Source organism: Pezoporus wallicus, unplaced genomic scaffold (genome assembly GCF_028554395.1).
Source record: "Pezoporus wallicus isolate ANWC-B61680 ecotype Strahan unplaced genomic scaffold, APGP_CSIRO_Pwel_v1 contig_5552, whole genome shotgun sequence".
In the NCBI taxonomy this organism is placed as follows: domain Eukaryota; kingdom Metazoa; phylum Chordata; class Aves; order Psittaciformes; family Psittacidae; genus Pezoporus; species Pezoporus wallicus.
In genome coordinates this window covers 2,260,327-2,282,502 of record NW_026640754.1, presented here as the reverse complement: position 1 = coordinate 2,282,502, position 22,176 = coordinate 2,260,327, and the positions used below count along the sequence as shown (strand labels likewise).

General features: G+C 36.0%; 1 protein-coding gene across 18 annotated transcripts in view; it reads right to left on the bottom strand.

The window, feature by feature from the left end:
• Positions 1 to 1,126: 1,126 nt before the first annotated feature.
• PCM1 (pericentriolar material 1) overlaps positions 1,127 to 22,176 on the bottom strand; it is a 44,236-nt gene continuing 23,186 nt past the window's right edge. For 4 of the 18 annotated variants that reach the window (XM_057420403.1, XM_057420413.1, XM_057420414.1 and 1 more), the window contains 24 exons: positions 21,335 to 21,525; positions 20,605 to 20,802; positions 19,462 to 19,684; positions 19,200 to 19,345; positions 18,359 to 18,549; positions 17,014 to 17,197; positions 15,911 to 16,266; positions 15,220 to 15,378; positions 14,420 to 14,476; positions 13,050 to 13,222; positions 12,842 to 12,970; positions 12,115 to 12,235; positions 11,659 to 11,796; positions 11,246 to 11,379; positions 10,542 to 10,676; positions 9,832 to 10,029; positions 7,451 to 7,510; positions 5,485 to 5,623; positions 4,448 to 4,596; positions 4,215 to 4,290; positions 3,030 to 3,280; positions 2,708 to 2,800; positions 2,482 to 2,605; positions 1,128 to 1,544 (listed from right to left, as the gene is read on the bottom strand). In XM_057420403.1, the coding sequence (XP_057276386.1) occupies positions 1,519 to 1,544; positions 2,482 to 2,605; positions 2,708 to 2,800; positions 3,030 to 3,280; positions 4,215 to 4,290; positions 4,448 to 4,596; positions 5,485 to 5,623; positions 7,451 to 7,510; positions 9,832 to 10,029; positions 10,542 to 10,676; positions 11,246 to 11,379; positions 11,659 to 11,796; positions 12,115 to 12,235; positions 12,842 to 12,970; positions 13,050 to 13,222; positions 14,420 to 14,476; positions 15,220 to 15,378; positions 15,911 to 16,266; positions 17,014 to 17,197; positions 18,359 to 18,549; positions 19,200 to 19,345; positions 19,462 to 19,684; positions 20,605 to 20,802; positions 21,335 to 21,525 (3,651 nt within the window). In that variant the 3' untranslated portion in view covers positions 1,128 to 1,518. Of the gene's footprint in view, positions 1,545 to 2,481; positions 2,606 to 2,707; positions 2,801 to 3,029; positions 3,281 to 4,214; positions 4,291 to 4,447; positions 4,597 to 5,484; positions 5,624 to 7,450; positions 7,511 to 9,831; positions 10,030 to 10,541; positions 10,677 to 11,245; positions 11,380 to 11,658; positions 11,797 to 12,114; positions 12,236 to 12,841; positions 12,971 to 13,049; positions 13,223 to 14,419; positions 14,477 to 15,219; positions 15,379 to 15,910; positions 16,267 to 17,013; positions 17,198 to 18,358; positions 18,550 to 19,199; positions 19,346 to 19,461; positions 19,685 to 20,604; positions 20,803 to 21,334; positions 21,526 to 22,176 lie in introns of all 18 variants that reach the window. The other 14 variants (XM_057420405.1, XM_057420418.1, XM_057420415.1 and 11 more) reach the window with 10 other exon arrangements.

The window sequence follows — 22,176 nt, the reverse complement described above, 5'->3', positions numbered from 1 at the left end:
ACTACACTATGAAAATGACCCCTTTCAGGTACACTCATGGACTTATTCTTGTACCTTACTCTAGTGATTAAAAACTTTAATTTTGTTTCACAGGTTTGCCTTTGTCACAATAGATTTCCTCTGTCCTCAGAACTGTAAAGTTTTTTCTGCACACAGTACCACAGTGTGTTTACAGCCTGCGCAGTAACTAAATTGAATTTTTTTATATACTTTTTCCTTTGGATTGTACTCTGCCATTTTCAAAATGCACTCATAGAACCTGGAGAGACTCAAACTAAAAAAAAAAAAAAAAAAAAAAGGGAAATCACAGAAGAATCACACTCCTTTTTATTCAAACTTCAGGCATATTTAGGCTTCACTGGCACTAGACTGTTTGTCACAACATATAGCCATATGATTACAGTGACCTCAAAAGGAAGACAATTCTGAATTAAAGAAAGATCACCCTTGACTGTTTTAACTACTTTCAGGAAATCTTTGTTTTTAAGGTAAATGGATCTCTATAATGCAGCAGACAGATATGCCAAATAAGCTATTTCTAGCTCTGTTTTATGACTTCCTGTTATTAGCTGAAAAGTGAAAGAGTGAAGGAAATGTTTGTTCTGATTCAATTTTTCCAATCTACTTTTCTACAATCCTAGTCCTGCCTTTGCCATGAAATTTCAGTATGTGCTGACTTTTAACTGTTTGAGGTTTTTTAAACATTAATTACCTAAGTTTCTTCAACATTAAAACTCTTCACAGTCAAATATGTTTGAAAACCTGTAGAATCTGTTCCTATTGCAGCAACTGTAACAACACTAAATTTTTCAGACAGGTTTATTTCTTTGCACACTGAAAGTCAATACAGAAAGTGCAGAAAACAAGCTGGCTTCTGCAGTTAACTACAAACCTAGGGTATTTACTTTGCCTTAGGTAAGTAAGTGTACTAATAGAAATGAATTCCACAGGCCCTGAACATTTTTCATTTGGTTTGTTTGTTACAGACCAGCTATACTCTAGTATACAAGCAACAGGTAAGGCATATATTGCGCCAACACCTTATATCTGTGGAAGATAAACTTTGTGGGACAATAGTTTCTTGCCCCAGGAAAATTAGCAGTGTTTAACAAGCTGCTATAACCATTCCAAGATTAAAATTAGTTAACTTCCAACACCAAACTCTGCATACCATTTTGTAATCCAGAGTAAAATTTTTCAGAAGATGAACTTACAGACAAGTCCAAACTTTATTTGAAACTACCATTTTGAACAATTTAAAAATTACTAAACAAGTCACAATAAAAATAAAGAAAAGGTTAAGACAGAAAAAAGAACAATGCAGCAAAACTGAATAGAAGATTCAGTTCCAGCTGTTCAAACTGCCACAGGCAGAAGTTAGCATACCTATCCTAAGAGGCAGTGTGTCAGATATTTTACATTTTTATACACTTCCAGAATTCTGGGAAATAAGTGATGATCTTCTGTATGTGTTTGTGTACAAGGAGTTTATAAATGCAGGTATCTTCAAGGTTGTTCTCATCCACTTTGAGCTCCAAAAGTTTCTGTAAAACAAGAGAATGCTCATTATTGTCTAAGAGCTATAAGGCATCAAACTGCTCCTGAACACATTTCTGCTCCTTGTAAGGATCCATTAAATCACCTTGATGAACATCTCATCCTCAACCTTTTTTACAAGCATTTTGAGCCACAGATTACTTGAACAGCTTGTATTGTTTGAAGAATTGGAACTAGTTACGTTAGCAGAAAACTACCATCAGAATACCCAGTTCATGCATTTATATATGTCTGTACTGTACCTTCCACTGGAGAACTACAAGCCTAACAACAGAACATAAGCCTCTAATGCCATAACTTGTGTTACAACATCAACATTAAAAACAAAAACAAAACAGCCCACAAAGGTTTTTTTTGACCTGTATTGCCATTAGGTTGTTGTAGCTGCATAAATGCTGTTTCATGAGAGTGACAAGGTTTTATTGTTGTCATACACACTGAAAATCTTTTCTATCTCATGGTATGCTTCACATTAAAAACTATTTTCATTTCCCTGAAGAGAGATTTTACTATTGAGAAGTCTCTTGAACTCTTCTATTACAAAACCACTGAGCAGTCTGTCAGCAAATTGCATTAAGCATTATTATATCAGATAATAGCTATTAGAATTTACATCATTATTAAACCTCAGCTTGTGTAACAAGGAACAAAAATTCCATAAGTTTTAAAACCATCCTGTTATAACATGTTATTTTTTATGACTATCAGCCACATAATCTAACAGAAGTATGTATACAGAAAGGACACGGAAGCAAAATCCCTTTACTTCAATACATCATTTGAAAATGCACGTAACAAAAAAGGATAGGCTTTCAGCAGCACAATGACTGCTTACTTCCATCAGTGGTAATAAGGTAGTTAAATTCTAGGCCATTCCAGAGTGTTTTCCCAATAGGTGTAGAGGACTTAAAAAATAATCTTTACCAGGTTCTTTCAAAGTTTGGGCATCTCCTACTAATTCTTGATCTTGAGCTCCACCTCCACCCAGTAATTCATCAGACAAACTGTTGGTTTGGGCCTCTGTTGCCACTTTCTTCATTAAATCTGCCTTTGTAAGACAGAAAGCAAAACTCAAAATACTGGATAATTCTTACTGCTCTCTTGATAATTAAGAGTGCTAAATAACAACCCCCAAACAACAGCAAAATACCTCCGAGTATACTGCAAGTTTAAGGGGCAAGTCTTCAACTTTCACAAAGTCATCTTCATCAGATTTTTGACTTACATTTCCAGAACCAGCTTCCTGTAAATAGAAACGGTGACATTTAAGACTGCTACTCTTAAATAGTGCTACTTCAGTTTACCTTCCCTCAAAAACTAGATTCTTGACTATTATAATAAAGTACACTAAAAACAATACCCATATCAAATTCACAAATCAAAACTGAACATGACTGTAAACTAGACATAACACTGAAATAGAAAAAAGCTTCTAATTTCTCTTGGATGTATCTTAATGGAAATATACGCACATATTCATTCACCAACACAGGTGACTCTGTATCGGGGCTGCCAGCCATGGAGCTTTCAGAACTTGCAGCTGATTTGTTTTCCACGCATGTTGTATCTAGTGTTTGAGTTTCATTTACTGTTAAAGAGGAGCTTGATTCTTCTGTTTTCATGCTGGCTGTTATAAAGGATTCTGGCGTATTGAGTGTTAAAGGTGGTGTATTCTCTAAGTCATTGAGGTAATGAGGCAAAATTGTAGCCACATCTTGTTCACCTAAAACCACAAAACTACATTTTAACTAGGCAGAGACAGGAAAAGATCCTGAGCATACAAAATTCCTGGATCCTTCTATTATGTTTTTTAGATTATGATCCAAAGCTACAAATGAACAACTGAAGTTACCTGTACTCTCATTAAGTATCAGCAATTATCACAAGACAGAATGCAACTTCAAAATATGACTTGATACAGCCTTAAAAATGAAGAAGCAATGAAAAACAACTTCCAGAACTGTATGACCCACTGTAAAATATTCATTCTAGATATGAGGAAATAAATAATGAAGAACAATAAGTTCCTTAACATTTTGCCACATTCTTATGGCAACACAGGATCTACTCAAATACTGCTTTTAGCCTATGGAAAAAGACCAAGAACAAACCAAGTATTTGCAACAGAAGGACACCCAGGAGAAGGTGGTAAAACTGCTGGATTAGAAGTAACATTCATACCACCCCATAGAGCCTTTTGACAGAAAATGATTTCTTAGTTCTTAATCAGTTACAACACAGCATTACTCAAGAAATAAATCCCTAAAATATAAAGTGATTTCAATTGCTAGTAAATGGTAGTAGCAGAAAAGCAAGTACTAGGCAAAACATTGTGACAAATTTAACTCTGGTACAATTACATGCCAAGGGCTACAACAGTTAACTGGAATTCATGTTATTTTCAAGCATCAAAACCACATCTATCTAGGTAAATTTATTCCAGGTTTCCACCTTAAAAGGTCTGCTGTGTCTAGATCAACAGAGAGAGACTGAGTCAACTGAAGTGGTTCCATAAAAAAACCCAGCCCAGTAAACTCTTGCAGCTTTGAACACCTTCTTTTTAATTACATGTATCACAGGCACTGTCCAAGATAATTCTCACAGCATGCAAATTCATACAGAAGTGTTAATCTCTCAGTTACTGCATAGGGTCTTACCTTTAACATTAACAGATTCTTGTTCTGACGATAAAACCTCACTGCTTTTTGTCCTACTTAATTCTTGCTTTGAAGTCTATTAAGGAAAGTCGCAAACAAGTTATTTTTTTCTATCATTCTACTTTCATTAGTATGAAAACAGTGCAACAAGAAAAACTGAGATACATACAAAGAGTACTGAAAAGCTGTGCACTGGGCTCAGGTTTTTACTGCATTTACAGCTTTGGTGATACCTGCTCATTTTCAGTTGTTGTTTCACTGCTCGCTTGTAGTGATGTCTGCACATCAACAGGCCCTTCCTCAAACTCTATTTCTTCATCTTCATTCTCATCTTCTCCACTGCCATAGTTAGTCAAAGCTTGAGTTTCTGCTTTTGATAAACCTGAAGGGAAATCAATGGAAAACCACCTCCATGTTATATTTACACATTGACATAGCCTGACAGAGTAAAAGTCAGGCTGCAAAACCCAAACTCATTTTGGAGATTTACCGCAATGATCAGTTATAACTGATTCAAAACTTTCTTTGAAATTTAAGATATAGTGATGACTGAACTTTCAAGGATCCATATGCTCCCCACAAGCTATCTTGCAAACAAACACCACTGTGTTGATGTGAAATATCCAAGTTATTAAACAAACTGGTGTGAAGAAATTAAATCTAAGTGAAACCAAGCTGTATTTGGTGTAAGGCCACAAATAGGACAACAAATTATTAAAAAATATGCAAGTTCAAGTGGAAGCATATTAAAAAAAAATAAAATCATTTACATGAAAAAAGTCTGAAATTTCAGCAGTTTTCATATACTCAATTTAAAGGTTAAGAAACTTCAAGTTTAGCTGAGACAGAACATGTAACTTAATCTGATTCTAATCTGTTTTTACAGATGTACTGATTACAAAGAAAAAGCTGTTCCAATTGGAGTGTTTAACCTGTGACACAATACTAGCAAATACAGTACTGGAAAACTTTCACTGGAAAAGTCCCGTGGATGCCCAATCCCCGGAAGTGTTCAAGGCCAGGGTGGGCAAGGCTTTGAGCACCTTCCAATGGTATAGTGATGGGGTGGGGGGGAGGTTAGAACTAGTCTAGTGACAGGGGGGTCTTTTAAGGTCCCTTCCAACCCAGACCATTCTGTGATCCTATGACTAGAAGACCCGTGAGAGGAGGTGTTACACAGCAGTACTTCACGCAAATCCTGTTGTAAAATTAGTTGGTCAAAACTACAGTGAAAGCATTGAATAACGAGCTATACAAAAAAATCACTTACTTATTGCCACTGGACCACTTTCATTCTCCTCATCTTCCTCCGGATCAGACACATCAGACCTAACACTTTCAGGAATTCCATTACTATCACATATTTCCAAGTCCTGTACTTCTTTAACATTTTCAGTCTCATCCTTGTCCTAGGAAAACAAGGAATATTGTGCATTTTCATGTTTGCTTATTGTCCTGGGTTCAGCAGTAGTTCCTGCTGAACCCAGGACACTTATCTATAGATTAAGTTATGTAATCTATAGATTAAGTTATGGTTTCTGCATCAAACAGTCACCTTTGCTACTAAAAATATCTACAGACTAAAATTAATGTTTAAGTAGTACTTAAGGCCTTGAAATGAATACTGCAAAGCTACTCCTAAAACAGACCATTGGAGCCTACTATAAGAGATCATGCACTGTTCAGACATTGCTATCAAGGACATTGCAACCTGAGTTTTTCATTATCTGAAAAGGTCCACACTGATCAGTATTCTAGTTTAAAAAAGCTTATTTAAATTAGGCTTGTCATTATCTAGAGGAAGACAGACACACCTGCATTAGTACCTTCTAGCAACTTCCCTGCATCTAAATGACTTCTAGAAAACATTAGGAATATTTCTAACTATGGCTTCTAATTTCTTTAGCAACAGCTACACAGCAGTTTCTCTGTTGAATGATTTTCTAAACAACTTGAGTAAGAAAATGATGCTTAGCCTATATGAACCCCCAAGTAAATCCCTCAGCTAGGCTTCAAATTTTGACAGCACTCTTTTATACTACATAGCAACCGTAACAAGTGATACGCAACCTTTATAAGTGATACGCACTTTTAGTTCCAAAGCAGTGCTACAGTAACTCTAAGCCCATACATGTTTCCACGTACGCCTATGCCCATTTGGGAAAGCATTCAACATTCTACTTAGTACTTTACCCATCTCTTTCCCTTGGTTGGAAAGAGTGCAACATTCCAGCAGAAACTACGAAGCTTCATATATAACCCATCTCCCCAAGCACAATGATTTTAGTGGTTTTTGAAACAAACTTAAAGAGCAAAGGCAGAAGTCTGGGGCACTGACATTTAACACTCAAGAGCAAATGCATGCTTTGAGAACTGCAAATACCTTGTGTCCCAAGTCAAAACTTCTGCCTTCTCTTTAAGATGAAAACAACTTATTCCATAACGTTAAGAAATAAAATGCTAATTGCTAAAAATAGTTAAGCTGTCCTTGTTACTGAATTCTTCAGCAAATGACTGCATGCTCAGCGCTCTGAGCTGAGAACAAGGGAAACAGCCCCAGACCAAATCCCACAATAAACACCTTCAGAACAGGTCTTTCCTTTTTTCTTTAAAAATACAGAAAATGAATACTAAAAGGAAAAACGAAACCCTACCCTGAAGCTGCTCTGCGAGTGTAACAAATTACTCCATTCCCATTGTGTAGCATTCAACATAAACTTTGATATAGACTTTCAAATTGTCAGGCCTAAAGCAAAGGTCACTCTATATAAAGGACACCAACAATAAACAGAAAAACATCCTCAATACTATCTTTGTTGATCTGAATGCACTTCTTCAAAGGTAACAAGATAATACTTTATTATATTGTTTAAGCTAGTAATGGCTCTGCAGTAGAAACAAGAATAAAACAAGAGCAACCAAGAAAGTGATATCCAATTCATGTTTACTGAATGCATACAGTAACAAAGATTTATTGATGAAGGCAGATTTTTTAGTAGTCACTTCCCTCCCAGACCATCTACTCATATTAAAAAAGGAAACTGTAATTTGCTTTGTTACTTTGATAAATCACTGAAAATAACAAAACGGAGATAAAATCCATGACGTCGAATATATTTATAAACACTAGGAAATGGGCTCCTTACAGATACTAGATTTATATGACAGAAACAGTAAGACTAAGTGATCTGTGAAGTTATCTGAGGAATAAAGACAGTCGAGAAGCATAAACATACTTTGTCCTCATCGACATCTTCAGCAGATGAACAAACATCCACCTGGACACCTTTTTTTGCCTAGAAGAAACACAAACTGTCTTCAATTCTAAACTGAAATAAATTTGAAATACTGAACCAAACCAGGGCTTCATGAAAGCCTGGCTGAAATGCCAATCTTCCCAAGAACTACTATCTCAAAATGGCAATAAGCCGCAGGGACTTCTACACTATGACATGTTTACACAGATGCTTTAACAAGTTGAGAGTTGCAAAACATTACAAAAACGGTTTTAGCCCTTTCTATTCAAATACTTATGTCTATGTGGGCTAATTCTCCAAACTATGGTTGAATCATAGTTAACATATAGAATCAGATACACCAGCTCTTGTCAAGACAGTGCTGTGTTCTTCACAGCATGGAATCTAAAACCAGTTAGCTTACTGGGCTCAAGACAGCCAGAAAACCAAGCAAGATCAGATGTGTCTGCATGAGGATCCCAGAGTTGAAAGTTGCGAGAAGACCACACAAAGATAATAGCGCAGGTCTGTACAAAGTAACTGGGGACCTATCAGTTCTGGCTCATCTCCCACTCTGTTGAACCTGAACTGCTACCATAGGAACAAGACAAACAGACCTTCACCCTAGATCTCCATCTTTCAGAAGATAAGAAACGTCAGATCTAAGCTGGCTCTATGCATCCTCTTAAGAGTGTATGAATCAATCTTTTACGTAACAAGGACCCAACGAGCAACTTCAGACAGAAAGAAGTCTGACACCAGAAAGACTTGGACGCAAGTGTTTCTTTGGCCTTTTTACAAGGCACTCTGCAGTCTCTCTCATACCAGCCGTATTACTACTGGTATACCCACGATGAACTAGAAATATAGCTCATGATATGCTTAAAACTGCTTACAGAACTTTACGACAGATTCACAAAATACCTGCTGCTGAAATTTTAAAATGAGTTATGGGTTTGCTTTAGTTTTTGTTTTTCTAAAAGAAACGTGAAAGGGCACTGAAGTCATAACTATACAAGAAACATTAAGGTAGATACCTGACTGATGTAAGTATATAAACATGATCTGTTTTAGTGTTTGTTTTGTAAACAGTTCATTTTTTAGTTAAAAACTGCTATGCTCCTAAAAACTGCAATACTAAAATTAGAAATGGTGACACAACATCTTAATAATGTAAACGGTGTAAAAGCCAACCAAAACTTGCTTTGCTAGAGCAGAGTATGTACCGCAGTCTCAAATATTTCTGAAAATGTTATACATGTTTTATACTCTGAGTCTAGAAAGTGATACTTTCTACATATGCCAACAAGCCAACTATTTGATGACTGCATAGGACTTATTCAAGTTAGGTAAAGATGGTGCCTAAGCTACTGCAAGGAAAGCTGCAGGCATAGATGGAGAGATGATGAACTGGGACTGCCATGTCAAAATATATATGTGGGATAGAATTAATTTTCTTCATATTAGCTGGTATGGAGCTACAGTTTGGATTTGTGCTGAAAACAGTGCTGATAACACAGGAATGTTTTAGTTATTGCTGAGCACTACTTAACACAGTATCAGGGCCTTTTCTGCTCCTTGCACTACTCCACCAGAAAGCAGGCTGGGAATGCCAAGAAGGCGGGAAGGGACGCAGCTACGACAGCTGACCCCAGCTGACCACAGGGCTATCCCATACCATATGGCGTCATGCTCAGCATTTAAAGCTGGGGGAGGAAGAAAGAAAGCGACAAACTTTCAGAGGTATGGCATTTATCTTCCCAAGTACCCGTCATGTGTGATGTAGCCCTGCTTTCCTGGAGATGGCTGAACATTTCCATGCCCATGGGAAGTAGTGAATGAACCCCTTGTTTTGCTTTGCTTGCATATTGGGCTTTTGCTTTACCCGTTAAACTGTCCTTTAAGTTAACCCGCCTGTTTCCTCACTTTACTGATTCTTCCTCCTATCCCACTGGGGTGAAGGGAGCAAGTGGTGGTGTGGTGCTGAGCTGCTGGCTGGGGTTAAACCACAATAACTACACAATGGCCTTAGATTCCAAGACTTGACCATTCATTCTTATGTGCACATATAACCATTAAAACACATTTCCTGTGAATTACCAAAACCAAAGTCTACACTTAAATATCTGTAACAGATGCTCATCTATAATACAGGACATCTCCCTTACTGAAGAAAACTAGTTCATGCTTCTACACAAGCAACACTATGACTACATAGCGCTGGTTTGTAAAATGAAAACCAACAAACAACAAATACCCAACAAAACTCCCAAACCCCACATATATACAATGTATGAACTAAGGTAATTGAACTAGTTTAGGAAATACAGATATATGAGACTTTAAAAAGCTACATTTTTTAAAAAGATAATAAAACAAACCTCTTTAGCATAAGATTGTATCACTTCAGTAGTTTCTGTTTTTCTTTTACATCTCTGCTTTACAGAAATACTGTTGTTGTCCAAGTCTTGCATTAGTTTAAAAAAGGCTAATTCATTAAATAACACTTCAGAAATCTCCACAAGAAGATCTTCTCCACAGTCTTTTAATGTTCTACCAGCAAATTTCACCAGTGAATCCTGTGAAGAGAAACAATTCTTTCATTTCTGAAACAGGCTTTCAAACTTCAAAAACTGATTATTTGTCATATTCCTAACAACTCAAAATCAGGTATACAATAGTTAGTACTTCTTTTAAGATACAGTTTAGTGTCTTAAAGAGATTTTAAGTAGAATCTCTAATCTAGTAACAGAACTTACCAAGTTACTGATTTAACTCTTTTAGGGAAAAAAAAGGAGCAAGAGCAGACTATCGATTTTAAGGAATCTCCATGAAGAGCATCACCAGAGCTCTCTCTGAAGACAGCCACAGGCTGAAGATACACTTCTCACTGTTTGGCAGTGATGGAAAAGAAGTTCTGTACCCAGTGAAGTTTAATTTTAGGAAACAAGGTAATAAATACCTCATTACTGTATCAAAGTTGAACAGCAGCAGCTATGCTGTAATTTACAGCTTCAGGGAAGCTGGTTTATCTGTTGCTCATTATCCAAGTTGAAACAGGGTGGCAAGACAACACTGAAAAGCTACTAACCTGAAGTATACTGCCAAGCTGCTTATGAAAGAACTTCACAAATTCTTTACTTTCATCATTTTGTTGTGTAAGAGTCAAGACCATACGTCTTACTGATGTCAGTAACTGCAATGAGCACACTTCATCCATATGTTCCTAAACAAGTATCACACAATAAGCACAGCTACTACTTAAACACCCCAAACAACTAGCCATCAAGTCCAATACTGAAATCAATTTATAAAAACATCACCTGTCCTGCGAAGGAACAGCACTGCACGCGCAGGTCCTAACCCATCTCACAAAACAAACTAAGTGGAACACCGTTATAGCAGATACCATACTTCATTAATGACTGATTTGCCACAACACACAAAGCTTTATCCCACTTTTTCAATACGTCATATTTTAAAGTTTGGATAAACATTTCTATTTGATTTGGTCAGCTCCAAACAAATAAATCTCTGTTCTTGACGCCAAGTCACCAGCCCTTTCTAGCAATCTAGAAACCTTATAATTTCTTTTTCTCTTATTAAAAGCCCTACAGAATCTTTCTGTTGGAGGAGTTAACTACTGCTTCATCCTCTGCAAAGTCTGCAACTTCATACACACTTGTTGGCAGCTGTCTCCAAGATGCAAGTTATTAATTTTAAGCAATGCTTTCTATGCGATTGTGCAGATCCCTTTCCTATCCTAATTCACACCTTATTGAAAGGAGTTTTTACCTTGAGAAAAGGAATGACCTCTTTCATAATTGCCTTAATTTGCCGGTCAAGCTGCTGAGTATCTATACGAGGACACGGAACTGCAGAAACTTCATTTAACTGTAGCACAGGAGGACATTCACTGTTACTTGGACCTTGTTTACAAAAAAAAAAAAAAAAAAAAAAAAAAAAAAAAAGAAGAAAAAAGAAAAAAACGCACATTTAAGTCATTCAACATCACTACCACAGAAATGCAATTTCAAACCCATGTATTTTCATTAAAAAAAAAAAGTAATATTTACTTAAGCAAGTAAAGTTCTTTGGAAACTTTGCTAAGTTTTCAAAATAAATGTAGAGGAAAGTAATTCAGCCAATTAAATGACTCCTGATAATTATTTTCTAAAACTAGGCAAAATATGTATATATGTGCATACCTTCTAATTTAGCAGCAGAAGCACCCTGAATATTACTAGAGCAGCCCTCAGAGTCAAGGGTACTTTCAGCTTCAATTTTCATACGCTCATATTCCCTCATCCTAGCCAAAGCTTGATCTAAGTGAATCACTGTGTTGCCTATATTTAGAATAAAAACAGCTTTTAATCTAAATAAAAAAATTCAATTGATCATCAAATTAACAATAACAGAAATTAATTCAAAGCCACAAGTTTTGAAATCTACATATAACTGTACTTGAATTATAGTACTTTATTATACACTTTGATCAACTCCAAGTGTCTCACAAGTGGCTAGTTTCTCCAAGTGTTATTTTATGAAACATGTGATTACACACTAAAAAATCAAAGAACAATATGCTATATTTAAGCACAGACAATTACAGGCATTTTGGGAGGGAGGGATTAACACAGCATGGTAAATCACATCATTCTTACCAAGGTCATCAGTGGCAAAAGGTTCAAAATTTGAAGATGTAGACATAATACTCCTATTGTCTGCATCATTATGTTCACAACCTTGACATGCTTCTGTAGAAAAGTTCTTGCCAAACGCTTCCTGAAAAGACATCAAACAACTGACTACAGAGCAGGAATGCACCATCCTCTCACAAATGTAACAAGAAGCCTGCAATTCTTTTCAGCCACATGCTGCAGTATCAAGACTTGTCACCAGGCTGCCTGACTGAGGAACAACCTTGCTTACAGCATAGATCCATCAGGTGATCTATCATGTTTGTTTCAAATACTTCAACAAAGTACAAAATACTTCAATAAAACACGAAAGAAACTACAGAGGCATCAGTGATCCCTTAGATACAAAAAGCAAAAATCTGGGGGCAATCTTTAGATGAGTACTTGCCCTGACCTTACTCACTAGTGTATTTTGACTCTTTCTGAATATCAGTTTCTGATTTACATCCTCCTTCATGTCATATTCCTTCCTGACACGTTTGTTCCCAGCATCAAGAATCCTAACATATTTAATTACTTTTGCATTAATATTCCCCTCTATTTCTTTGTTTAGAAAAGTCTGTGTAAGGTAATCCTAATTTTAGAAAAAGTCAATTGCTAGACTGAATATTTCAGTACACAAGCATATACACATAAATTGAAAAAGTAAGAAAAGCTGACAGTAAACTAGCTTCTGAACTTTAAAACTTACATCATCTGTAGAAGGAAGGCTTTCACTGGGAGTGAGTTCAGAATTTGATGCCACCCATGTTCCAGAATTCAGTGATTTTGTGCACTTCCCTCTTTCATTGTTCTCAGATAAATGTCTGGTCACTATATCCTGGAAAAGATAATAAACCAATACTGTAAAAAAAGGATCTAAGATCTGTTTGATTCATATGCAAGATTTTTGTGCATACCTGTAAAGCATATAGAGCCCTTTGCCTCAGGTAATCTGTATTTAGCATCTGAAGCTCATGGAAAAGTTCAATAAGAAAGTGGGGACGAGACTCATTTTGAGAAATAAGAGTTGCCACTTCAGAATAAATTGTGTCGCGCAAAGCTTCAAACATAGAAAGATCACTACCAGTTTCTGTAGAAAAAAGGGAATTCATTAAGTCCTTGACATGCATCCAGTTGAAAGACAACTGTCTATTATGTATGTAAGTTACAGGTACACAAACTACATCACAATCATTGTGGATTCCATTATATAGCTGCTTTCTTAAAACTCACTCATTTCCTGAAGGGCAACAGTGATTTAAACATTCTGAAAGAATATGTAATCCTCTATATACAAAATATAAAGCATTCATGGGAATAACTTTTTTTACACTTCTGAACAATACCTTCAGAAAGCATTCTTTACTAAAGCGAATAATGCACACATTTCAATGCTGCTTTCAGAATAGCCATTCTGCACTGAAAATAGTTTGAGGTATTCCAAACGGGATAGCCAAAGGTCTCAAATTTATATAATACTAGTAAGTCCACACTTCAGCAACAAAAGCAACAACATTAAGAAAGCTCTAGACTGGATTTATGAAAGCTACTCCTTGCCACGCCTCCCACATGAGCATAAATCCTGCATTCTCATACATATATAATATCATTAAATTAATATCATACCCTTAAGTCCTACTACATATTTATGAAAAGACAACGTGCTCCCTAGTAAGTCTCCAATTCCTTTGAAAACTGAGGATTATCCTTGCAACAGTTAAAGTATTACATACATATTTTAGCAAGTGTTGAATGGAAAAAAAGTAACACTTGGAAAAACTCAGCTTAGTTTAACAGATGCGTATTTGTTAGTATTTAAGTTAATGAAGTTATTAGCAATACAACAGACGTTACTGTGCAATTTGATTATCTGCAAATAGTTTAACAGTATTTAAGCATATAGGTAAGTTTTTTCAACCATTAAGAAGCCACCAGAAACCACTCCTCTCCCCCATCAATAAAATACAATAGTAGCTTTTCAACTTGCTAAAAATGCCTACGGAAATTAAATTCTTACTGTAGTATCTACATGTGTATTTTCTATTTGTAATTGTGACTAACCAAGAATATGATAAACACATTCTCCACAATTACAATTCAAAGTAGTTTCTATCACTGCGTTTCATGCAAATTACAAGTAACTTTTCTTGCCTTATTTACAGAGAAGGGGCTGCAATAGTACTAATTTTAAACATCTGCTAAACAGTCTGAGTTATAGGACCAAAGCTAAGAGAAAAAAAGAAAAAAGTAACAGGACATTGTTGAAGCTAAGCACTGAATGCATTACCTGGTGCTTCAATGCATGCATTTCTGTTAGACTGCTGCAGAATTCTCCTAGCATGCGCTGTAGGAAAGTGGGGATAGACAGTGATAAACACAAAAATGTGCACCAGAAATAAAGACAGGGTCTATATAAAATAGCAGGAGGAAAAATGTTTAGTCATTCAAACCACAGCAAAGCTGCTTATTGTGAGAATTTAACTGGTAAAAGTTTGTTACGTATCCCAATAAACAGCTCTTAGTGTGGAGACAGCAACATTGACAGAGCTGTACATCGTGCTATAATGACTAGAATTTCTGCATCTTTCAAACAGAAGATACTGTCAGAACCTAAAAAGATAAAATATATTTATGATCTAGATGCAAGAAAAGCAGTGCAGACGCCAAAAATGTAAGGGTTTATGTGATGTTATAAGACTGAGTTTGAATGATATTTGATAGAGCTCTTTTAAGCATGAATAGAAAGAAAACATGTATGCAGTACAGGATGTAGTTTAAACAAAGTTTAATGCGTTGTGTAGTTATTTTCCAAAAAGACACCAACAAATGGGTGGTGGTTTCTACTGGGTATGTTTCTGTTTGTTTTACAGCTAGAAACAAACCCGTCAATCAAGTACCTAATCTACAGAAATCACCCAAAAGCAAACAATATCCAACTTTTTACACACCTTCATGTTTACAGCATCCTAAATATACAGTACTGTCTTCTTGTCATAATACACTGCTTTTAAAATATACACTAGCAAGAAAGTATGGAAGTCCTTTACTCAGAGAAGTTCACAAAATAATTACATCGGGAAAGAATACCTGAAGACATTTCTGTAGATCTACTGTATTTTATTATTTTTTCCAATTGTTCCCGATTCCTTTTGCTGAACACCTTTGCATGAACCACCTCTTCCACATGTCTGCTTTTATTGCTCTTGCAGGGCTCACACACACTTGAAGCACTTGCACTTTCATAACCTAAAGTAAGGGAATTAAAAGGAAGAAATAAAAAAATAGCTTACAAAATGTTTTATTACATTTAAAAAATTGTCCGAGGGCAAGCTCAAAGATGAAAAAAACCTGTGATGTCTCCTAGCCAGAAATTCTCTGTGCACTGAAGCCTAACCCTCAGTGACTGCAACTACACGTTAATAGTGTCCCTATCTTCTCATTCAGTATTCTACTGAAGGACATCTTTCAGCAAGTCATCCAGTTTGAGCATAAAGACTTAACGAAGATGAAGATTCTCCTGGTGGTCTATCCCAAGTGTACTCTTAGAGTATCTGCATCCACTATCCATTCACATCACGATGCCCTAATCAGCTATGCTTTTTATTTACTGAAATACTGAAAAACCTTACATAGGTGCATTATGTAAAATTAATTTGTATTTCAGTGACTTACTTTTCATTACTATAGGTACCATTTATGGAGAGTAAATTCTCCATAATGTAACGATTATAATCCAAGTTGAGTATGCCATAGTATCTAAGATTACTTTACAACCTACCAGTATTTTTAATTCTGCCCTTTAGCTGAGAAGAACTCTTCCTCTTATTCTTTGATTTGGGTGTTTTATCTTTTGATGCCAAACTTGCTTGCGCTGATGCTTTTCTAGATTTAAACGTCTTTGTCACAGTAGTTGGATCTACTGGATCAGGCATGCTACTAAAACTCTGCAAAGACTCTTCATCAAAGTCTCTTCTGCTCACATCAGACTGATTTTTATGACCGGAAGCCATGTTTTGTCCTGAAACTGTAAAACCTGCTTTCAGCTGAGACTGATCATCTTTTTTCACTTCTTGGCTATCATTAAGCCAAGTTGATCTTCTTTCCATTTCCTCTTCAGGCTGTCTATGACTCCTTCTGTTACAAAGAAGGAAACACAGACCATAATATATCATAACCTAGTCTCTCAAGATAGAAAAAGCATGTATTATCAGGCAACTACAGGCAAATAGCTTTATCCATAATGCATTGTCATCATGCCCTACTTATTTAGCCATCAACTCAATGCTGGGCAGGAGGGAGGAAAGGGGAGGGGAGAGAGAGGAGGAAGGAAGGGAAATCTAGTGAGAATCCTTCCAAATGGAAAACAGATGATGCCTGAAGAAATTTATCACTGATTTCAATCTGAATACACTTATGCAGCTACTGCTGTACTCAAATAGTAGCATAGGACAAAACATTTCTTTAAACAACATTCGTTACTACCTACCATAGCACAAAAATAAGCCTTCACTGAAATTCTGTTCTATACTTATTCAAACAGCTCAGTTTCTAAAAACCATGGAAATTAAATCTTCCTCCACTTACAGGAAGTATCACAAAACCACTCCAGCATTATATTTGATCTTAAAATTAAGTGATACATTAATATATAGAAAAGCAGAACATTTGACTGAAAAAGGAAACAAACAAAAAGAAAAAAAAACCAAACAACAACAATGAAAAAAAGCCACAAAAAAATGGAAACTGCAAAATTAAAGCTCATCTTGTAATTCTATTACAGTGAATTCCCCAAAAGAATGATGAATTCCCACAAGCCCTAGAAAAGGTAGGAGTGTGGGAGGGAAAACAGTTAGTCAAGAGTTGCACTGTGACATTTATTACCTTTGTTTTTCTGCTCCATTAGAGGATATACTTTCAAAAGGTTTAGGGAACGTCATATACTCAGTTTTCCCAGAAGCATTATGATCCAGAGGATGTTGTGGCTCCTGCTGCTCACTGCTGTGTGGAGAAACATTGTGTGCAAAATCTCCAAAATCAGAAGGGAACACTGGATTATAGTTAATACCTACAAAGCAAACAAGAAAATCAGAAGATACTAACTCATTTATCTGTGTGATAAAAGTCAAATTTCAGACACATTGTGTGACAACATAAAATTATGAAGTAAACATAGTGGGTAAGTAAGAGAAAACTGGTTTTATCCTGAAAGCATGGATGTAGGTTTTAAATTAATAATTAAATGTAGGTTTTAAATATAAATGGATACCACACACTACCATCAGTGGAGAGACAAATGTATTTCAAGAAACTGGTGAAAGTGAAAAATGAAGGTAATAACGACAAAAAGGCAGAGCTCTGTCTGCATGAAGACTTTATCAATACTTCAACTACCATCAGATTTATAAGAATATTTCAATGGTACAAGTATTCACAGGGCCAAAGAAGTCACAATACTTGTTTTAACTTCAGAATCTTTCTAGCAGTGGCAAATTGAGCATAACTACTCTTCTGTGCAGGTTCCATATAATGGAAAATATGTTCTTAAACAGAAAACAGACACTCTAGGTATCTGCCTATTTCCTGGTTTCCTGAAATGACTGAAATATATCAAGACAGCATTAACAACTTTCAATGATACAGTAAAACACCTACATTTTTCCCCCCGCTTCAAATTCAACACTAAAAGCAGATTTGGTGATGAGATTAGGAAAGTGTATCCAAGTCAACGGTTATTCCATACCTCTAATGGGATCAAAAATTAGCAAGAAACTCCATTTACAGGCATTTAAAACAAAAATAAGTGCTGGAAGTTCTAAGAAAAAGAGAAATAACTACCAAGTGACACCTTACAATAAAAGGGTTCACTTAGTCAGAACACTATTAAATGATTACTGAAGGTATGCAAAAGCTTTAAACATTGCTTTTCATGTGTTAGATGTAGAACATTAAAAATGTTAACTTTATGGAGTTGGCATTTTCAATTATAACCAACATGTTACAGAGAAAGTCTTGCTTTTCAAACTGAAATCAAAATACACAATATTCTGCAATAAACATTAACAAACTTCTGCTAGGATAATACGGGCTCATGCAAGTACCATTTCAGACTATTTTAATATAAAGGAAAAGTCACAGAGGTTCAGTGAGTTCACATGAAGATTTTAATTACATGAAGAAGTGGGAACTTTCAAGTTCTTATTTTTTTCACAGCTGTACTCATACTCACCTGGAGCAAAGGAAGAAAAATTAGTAAATCCTGGTACATTCAACAGGTTTACGTGTTGTGGAGGAAAGCTGAATGGACAGAAAACAGGGGATGGAGGTGGTGGTGTACTACTGCCTCTCTGCTTTCTCGATGGCTTCCCTTGACACTGCTGTTCTTGCTGGCGCATGAGATCATTTAACATTTGCTTCAACCTTGAAAACAAGGAAAAATAATCACTTGGGAAAAAGAATGCTGAGAGAAAGCTGTATATTTATACTAAAGTAATTTGAGATTCATATTATTTCACCTGCCCCATGTAACGTGTGGAGAACTGTTCCATTCAGCTAGGAAAAAAAACAAACCAAACCCAAAGAAAGAAACCCAACTCATACTTAATCCTGAGCAACAGACAGGAACAGTTTTAAAACCAACCAAGTAAAAAATTCTATACTAAGAAAGGATAAAGGCCTTTTCCACCATCTTTCCATAACCATTAGAATCCAGAATCTTGCCACATAGTCTAGCAAAAAGAACAGACTTAAAAGCATACTCAAGGAAAACAAGTCTAAACCAGAAAAGCCAAATAAAGTTATTGCCACAGATATTTGGAAGAGATGCCAATTTTTGATTCTCTTCACTGAAGATTACTCAAACAGAACCATTTCAAAATATGTTAAAGCAGTGGTGGGGAAAAAAAAAAAAAAAAAAAAAAAATCAAAAATGCGGTATACAAAGTTTGTGATCAGCTCACAAGTTCAGTCATCTCATATTAAAGCATTATCCACAATCTGTTATTCACCTAACCATGGTCTCTGTTCCAGAAGCATTTTGAATTTCACAAACACAAATGCAGTCAACAAACCTTTGCACGTTATTCTGCTGCCAAGACAGTTGAGAGTAACACTGGTTTAACTGATGCATAATAAGGTGCACTTGTAAAGATGGAACATTATTGGGCATCATATTGTAAGGACCTGTGAGCAAAGTCTGCAGGAGACAAGATAGCGTCTGCGGAAAGAAAACACACAACAGTGAGTAAACTACCAAAACCAGAACTTACTGCTGCAGAGAGGGGAAAAAATAAAAAGCAAAGTAAGAACAGCAAAATAACTGTTCATATCTACCTGCTGATCCTGCATCAGTGTCTGACAAATGCTGATGCTAAATTCATGCTGTTTCTTCAACTGATTGATCTGCTCTTGCCATCTTTCCTTTTCTTCCACATATGAAAGTTCAGACATCCACCGAAGGTTCTCCTGATGTCGCATACTTATGTTTTGCTGTTGCCTGGACTTAGACAATGGACGGTAATTTCCATCTGCTGAAAGAGGCCTGCATTTCTTCCACCTGGGTGGGGAAAAAACTTAAGAATGAGGACATTTCAAACAACTTCTTCTAATGACACTTCCATTATTCAAATTACATTTCAGTTGAATGTTGACAACTCACTTGGCACAGACCATCTGGGCATGCCAGCTAATGATCCATGTGATTTTGTCAATCCAACTTTATCCTGAACAAATGGAAAATAACAGCCACCCAACTGGCAACCACTGTCAAAAAAGAATTGCTAAGGATGTCTCTGGACCTTGTCTTTAGTATTGGCCATTAGCAATACATAGTATCTACTAAGATGAAAACGGAAGCCACCAACATAATACACTAAAAATTAAAAGGCCCAGCTTCTGACTAGAAGGCCAATATCTACTAAAATTATTTGGTATCAAAACCAGAGGAAATCAACTGAAGAGATACACATTACTTTTACGATGGCATTTTCATTTAGTCACACAAATACTATTAAGGAAATCAGTCAGGTAAGCAAAAGTTAAATATTCATGTAAATTAAAAAATCTAATAGGAAATAGTTTTCAAAGCTGAAAAGCCAACTATTTGAAAGCAAAAATTTCATAGTTAAATCATCTGAACTGCTGTTTTTGAAGAGAGTGATCAATTTCACTGCAAAAATGTAAAAACGTTTTCTTTTAAGCTGATTCAGAAACCCCATTGGAAGATACGGAGCTACAGCAACTGAAGAGCTCAATGGCAGACATTTGATATGACTGAAAACAGAAGAAATAAATTAATTATACACATTGCAACTACAGAGACTCAAGACAAGAAAGTGCCACTACACACAGCTCCCTAGCAAGCAGAAAGATATTTCACTTTGCTGTTAAATAATGCCTTGTCGTTCATGCAATGCTTCTTCCCCCACTTCCAAATATAGTCTGACAAGCATCAGATCAATAAGTAACGTCACTAACCTATCCTTGTTTTCTTTATCAATATATGCATTTTCTGGTATGTTGTTATTGGGATAAACAGAGAAACTGTCATTCAAACTTGAGGCATCTTCTTCCTCTTCTTCTGCCTGGCCAACTCCATCAGAGAGATAACCGTCTTCATCTCCGTTCTCTTCCTCTTGTGCACACTGGGTGGAACCACCCCAAGTAGCCATTGTCCTAGTCAATATTGGAGGAGAGGAAAGAGGGGTGTTTGGGAAGGGAGAAGCTAGTTTTGTGGGTTTGAAGGTGTTTTTTAGTTTATGACAAGTTATTAAAACAATCTGTTGACAATTACAAGTCTATCTTCAATTAATCAAGCTGCACCAAAATTAAACATCTCACTAATACAAAATTAAACTAGTATTCTTCTGATACTGGGATAGTTAAATAAAATTACTTACTCTTGCAACATTACTCCTTTATTATTGTTATAAATGATGTAGGTATGATGAAAAATTACTGTGAGCAATTTTCCACACATTCTCCTCTCCCTAGGTGATTTTTCACCATTTATGGAGCAGGTATACTAAATATGCTGGGAAGACCCATAAAACAGGCAAGCTGCCAACTAACAGTCACTTTAGAAGTCTAGAAATTGATTTACTTCTCTACTCTCATCACAGCGTTCAAATGAAAACAGGAAACTGCCGAAGAATCATATCTCATTAAACAACAGAAGCCACTAATACAGAGTGACTTATGTTCTTACTTTTCAGTTCTACACTGCTGTGGAGTACACCGGGCTTCTGATCCTTCACTTTTAACAGAGGCAGCAACAGTAGATACTGTTTCTGCAAACTCTCTCCTCCTCTGATGTTCAGCCATTAAAGCTTCAAGTTGCTTTCTTCTCTGTCGTAATTCTTCTCTTAAAATCTCATGTCTTCTTATCTCAGACCATAACTGTTTGCCATAAAATAAAAGACATCAGAATATAAACAAAATAAACATAATCTAAACTAAATCACATTTGATACTGCACTGATACCTTTCTGTTCAGGCTTTGATATTATACTGCAACTGAAGCCACACCACAGAAAGCTGCAAAATATATCCTGTATCTATTATTTATCCCAAATACTGAAAAATCTAAGCTAATTAATTCCTGTAAGACAGGAATTTTTAAGAGAAATAGTTCATGTTTCACTCAACACTGGTTTTATCACATAATCTATGCATTTTTAGTTAGCTCGTTAAGTAGCATGACAGAATACTACCCTTTGGAGAAATGTGAAAACTGTACTGAGTACTTCTTTGGTAATAAAGCAGAGGATACAACAAAAAGATTCTCTGCAACGTGCAGAAACTTTAAGTAGCAGGTTATGATTGAGCAAGACTTAAGGAAGCCATGATTTAGAAAGAAGAAAACAAAGATAGCAGGAGGCCTTTATCTACCTTAAATTAGATACAGTGAAAGCATATTTATGGCAAGGTACTTTAATAAGCATGTAAACAGCACTACATAATAGCATAACATTCAAAACCAATTGTGTAAGTGAACTAGACTGAAAAATTTAGCCTTAAAGAGACAGGCAAGTGACAACATACTCAAGA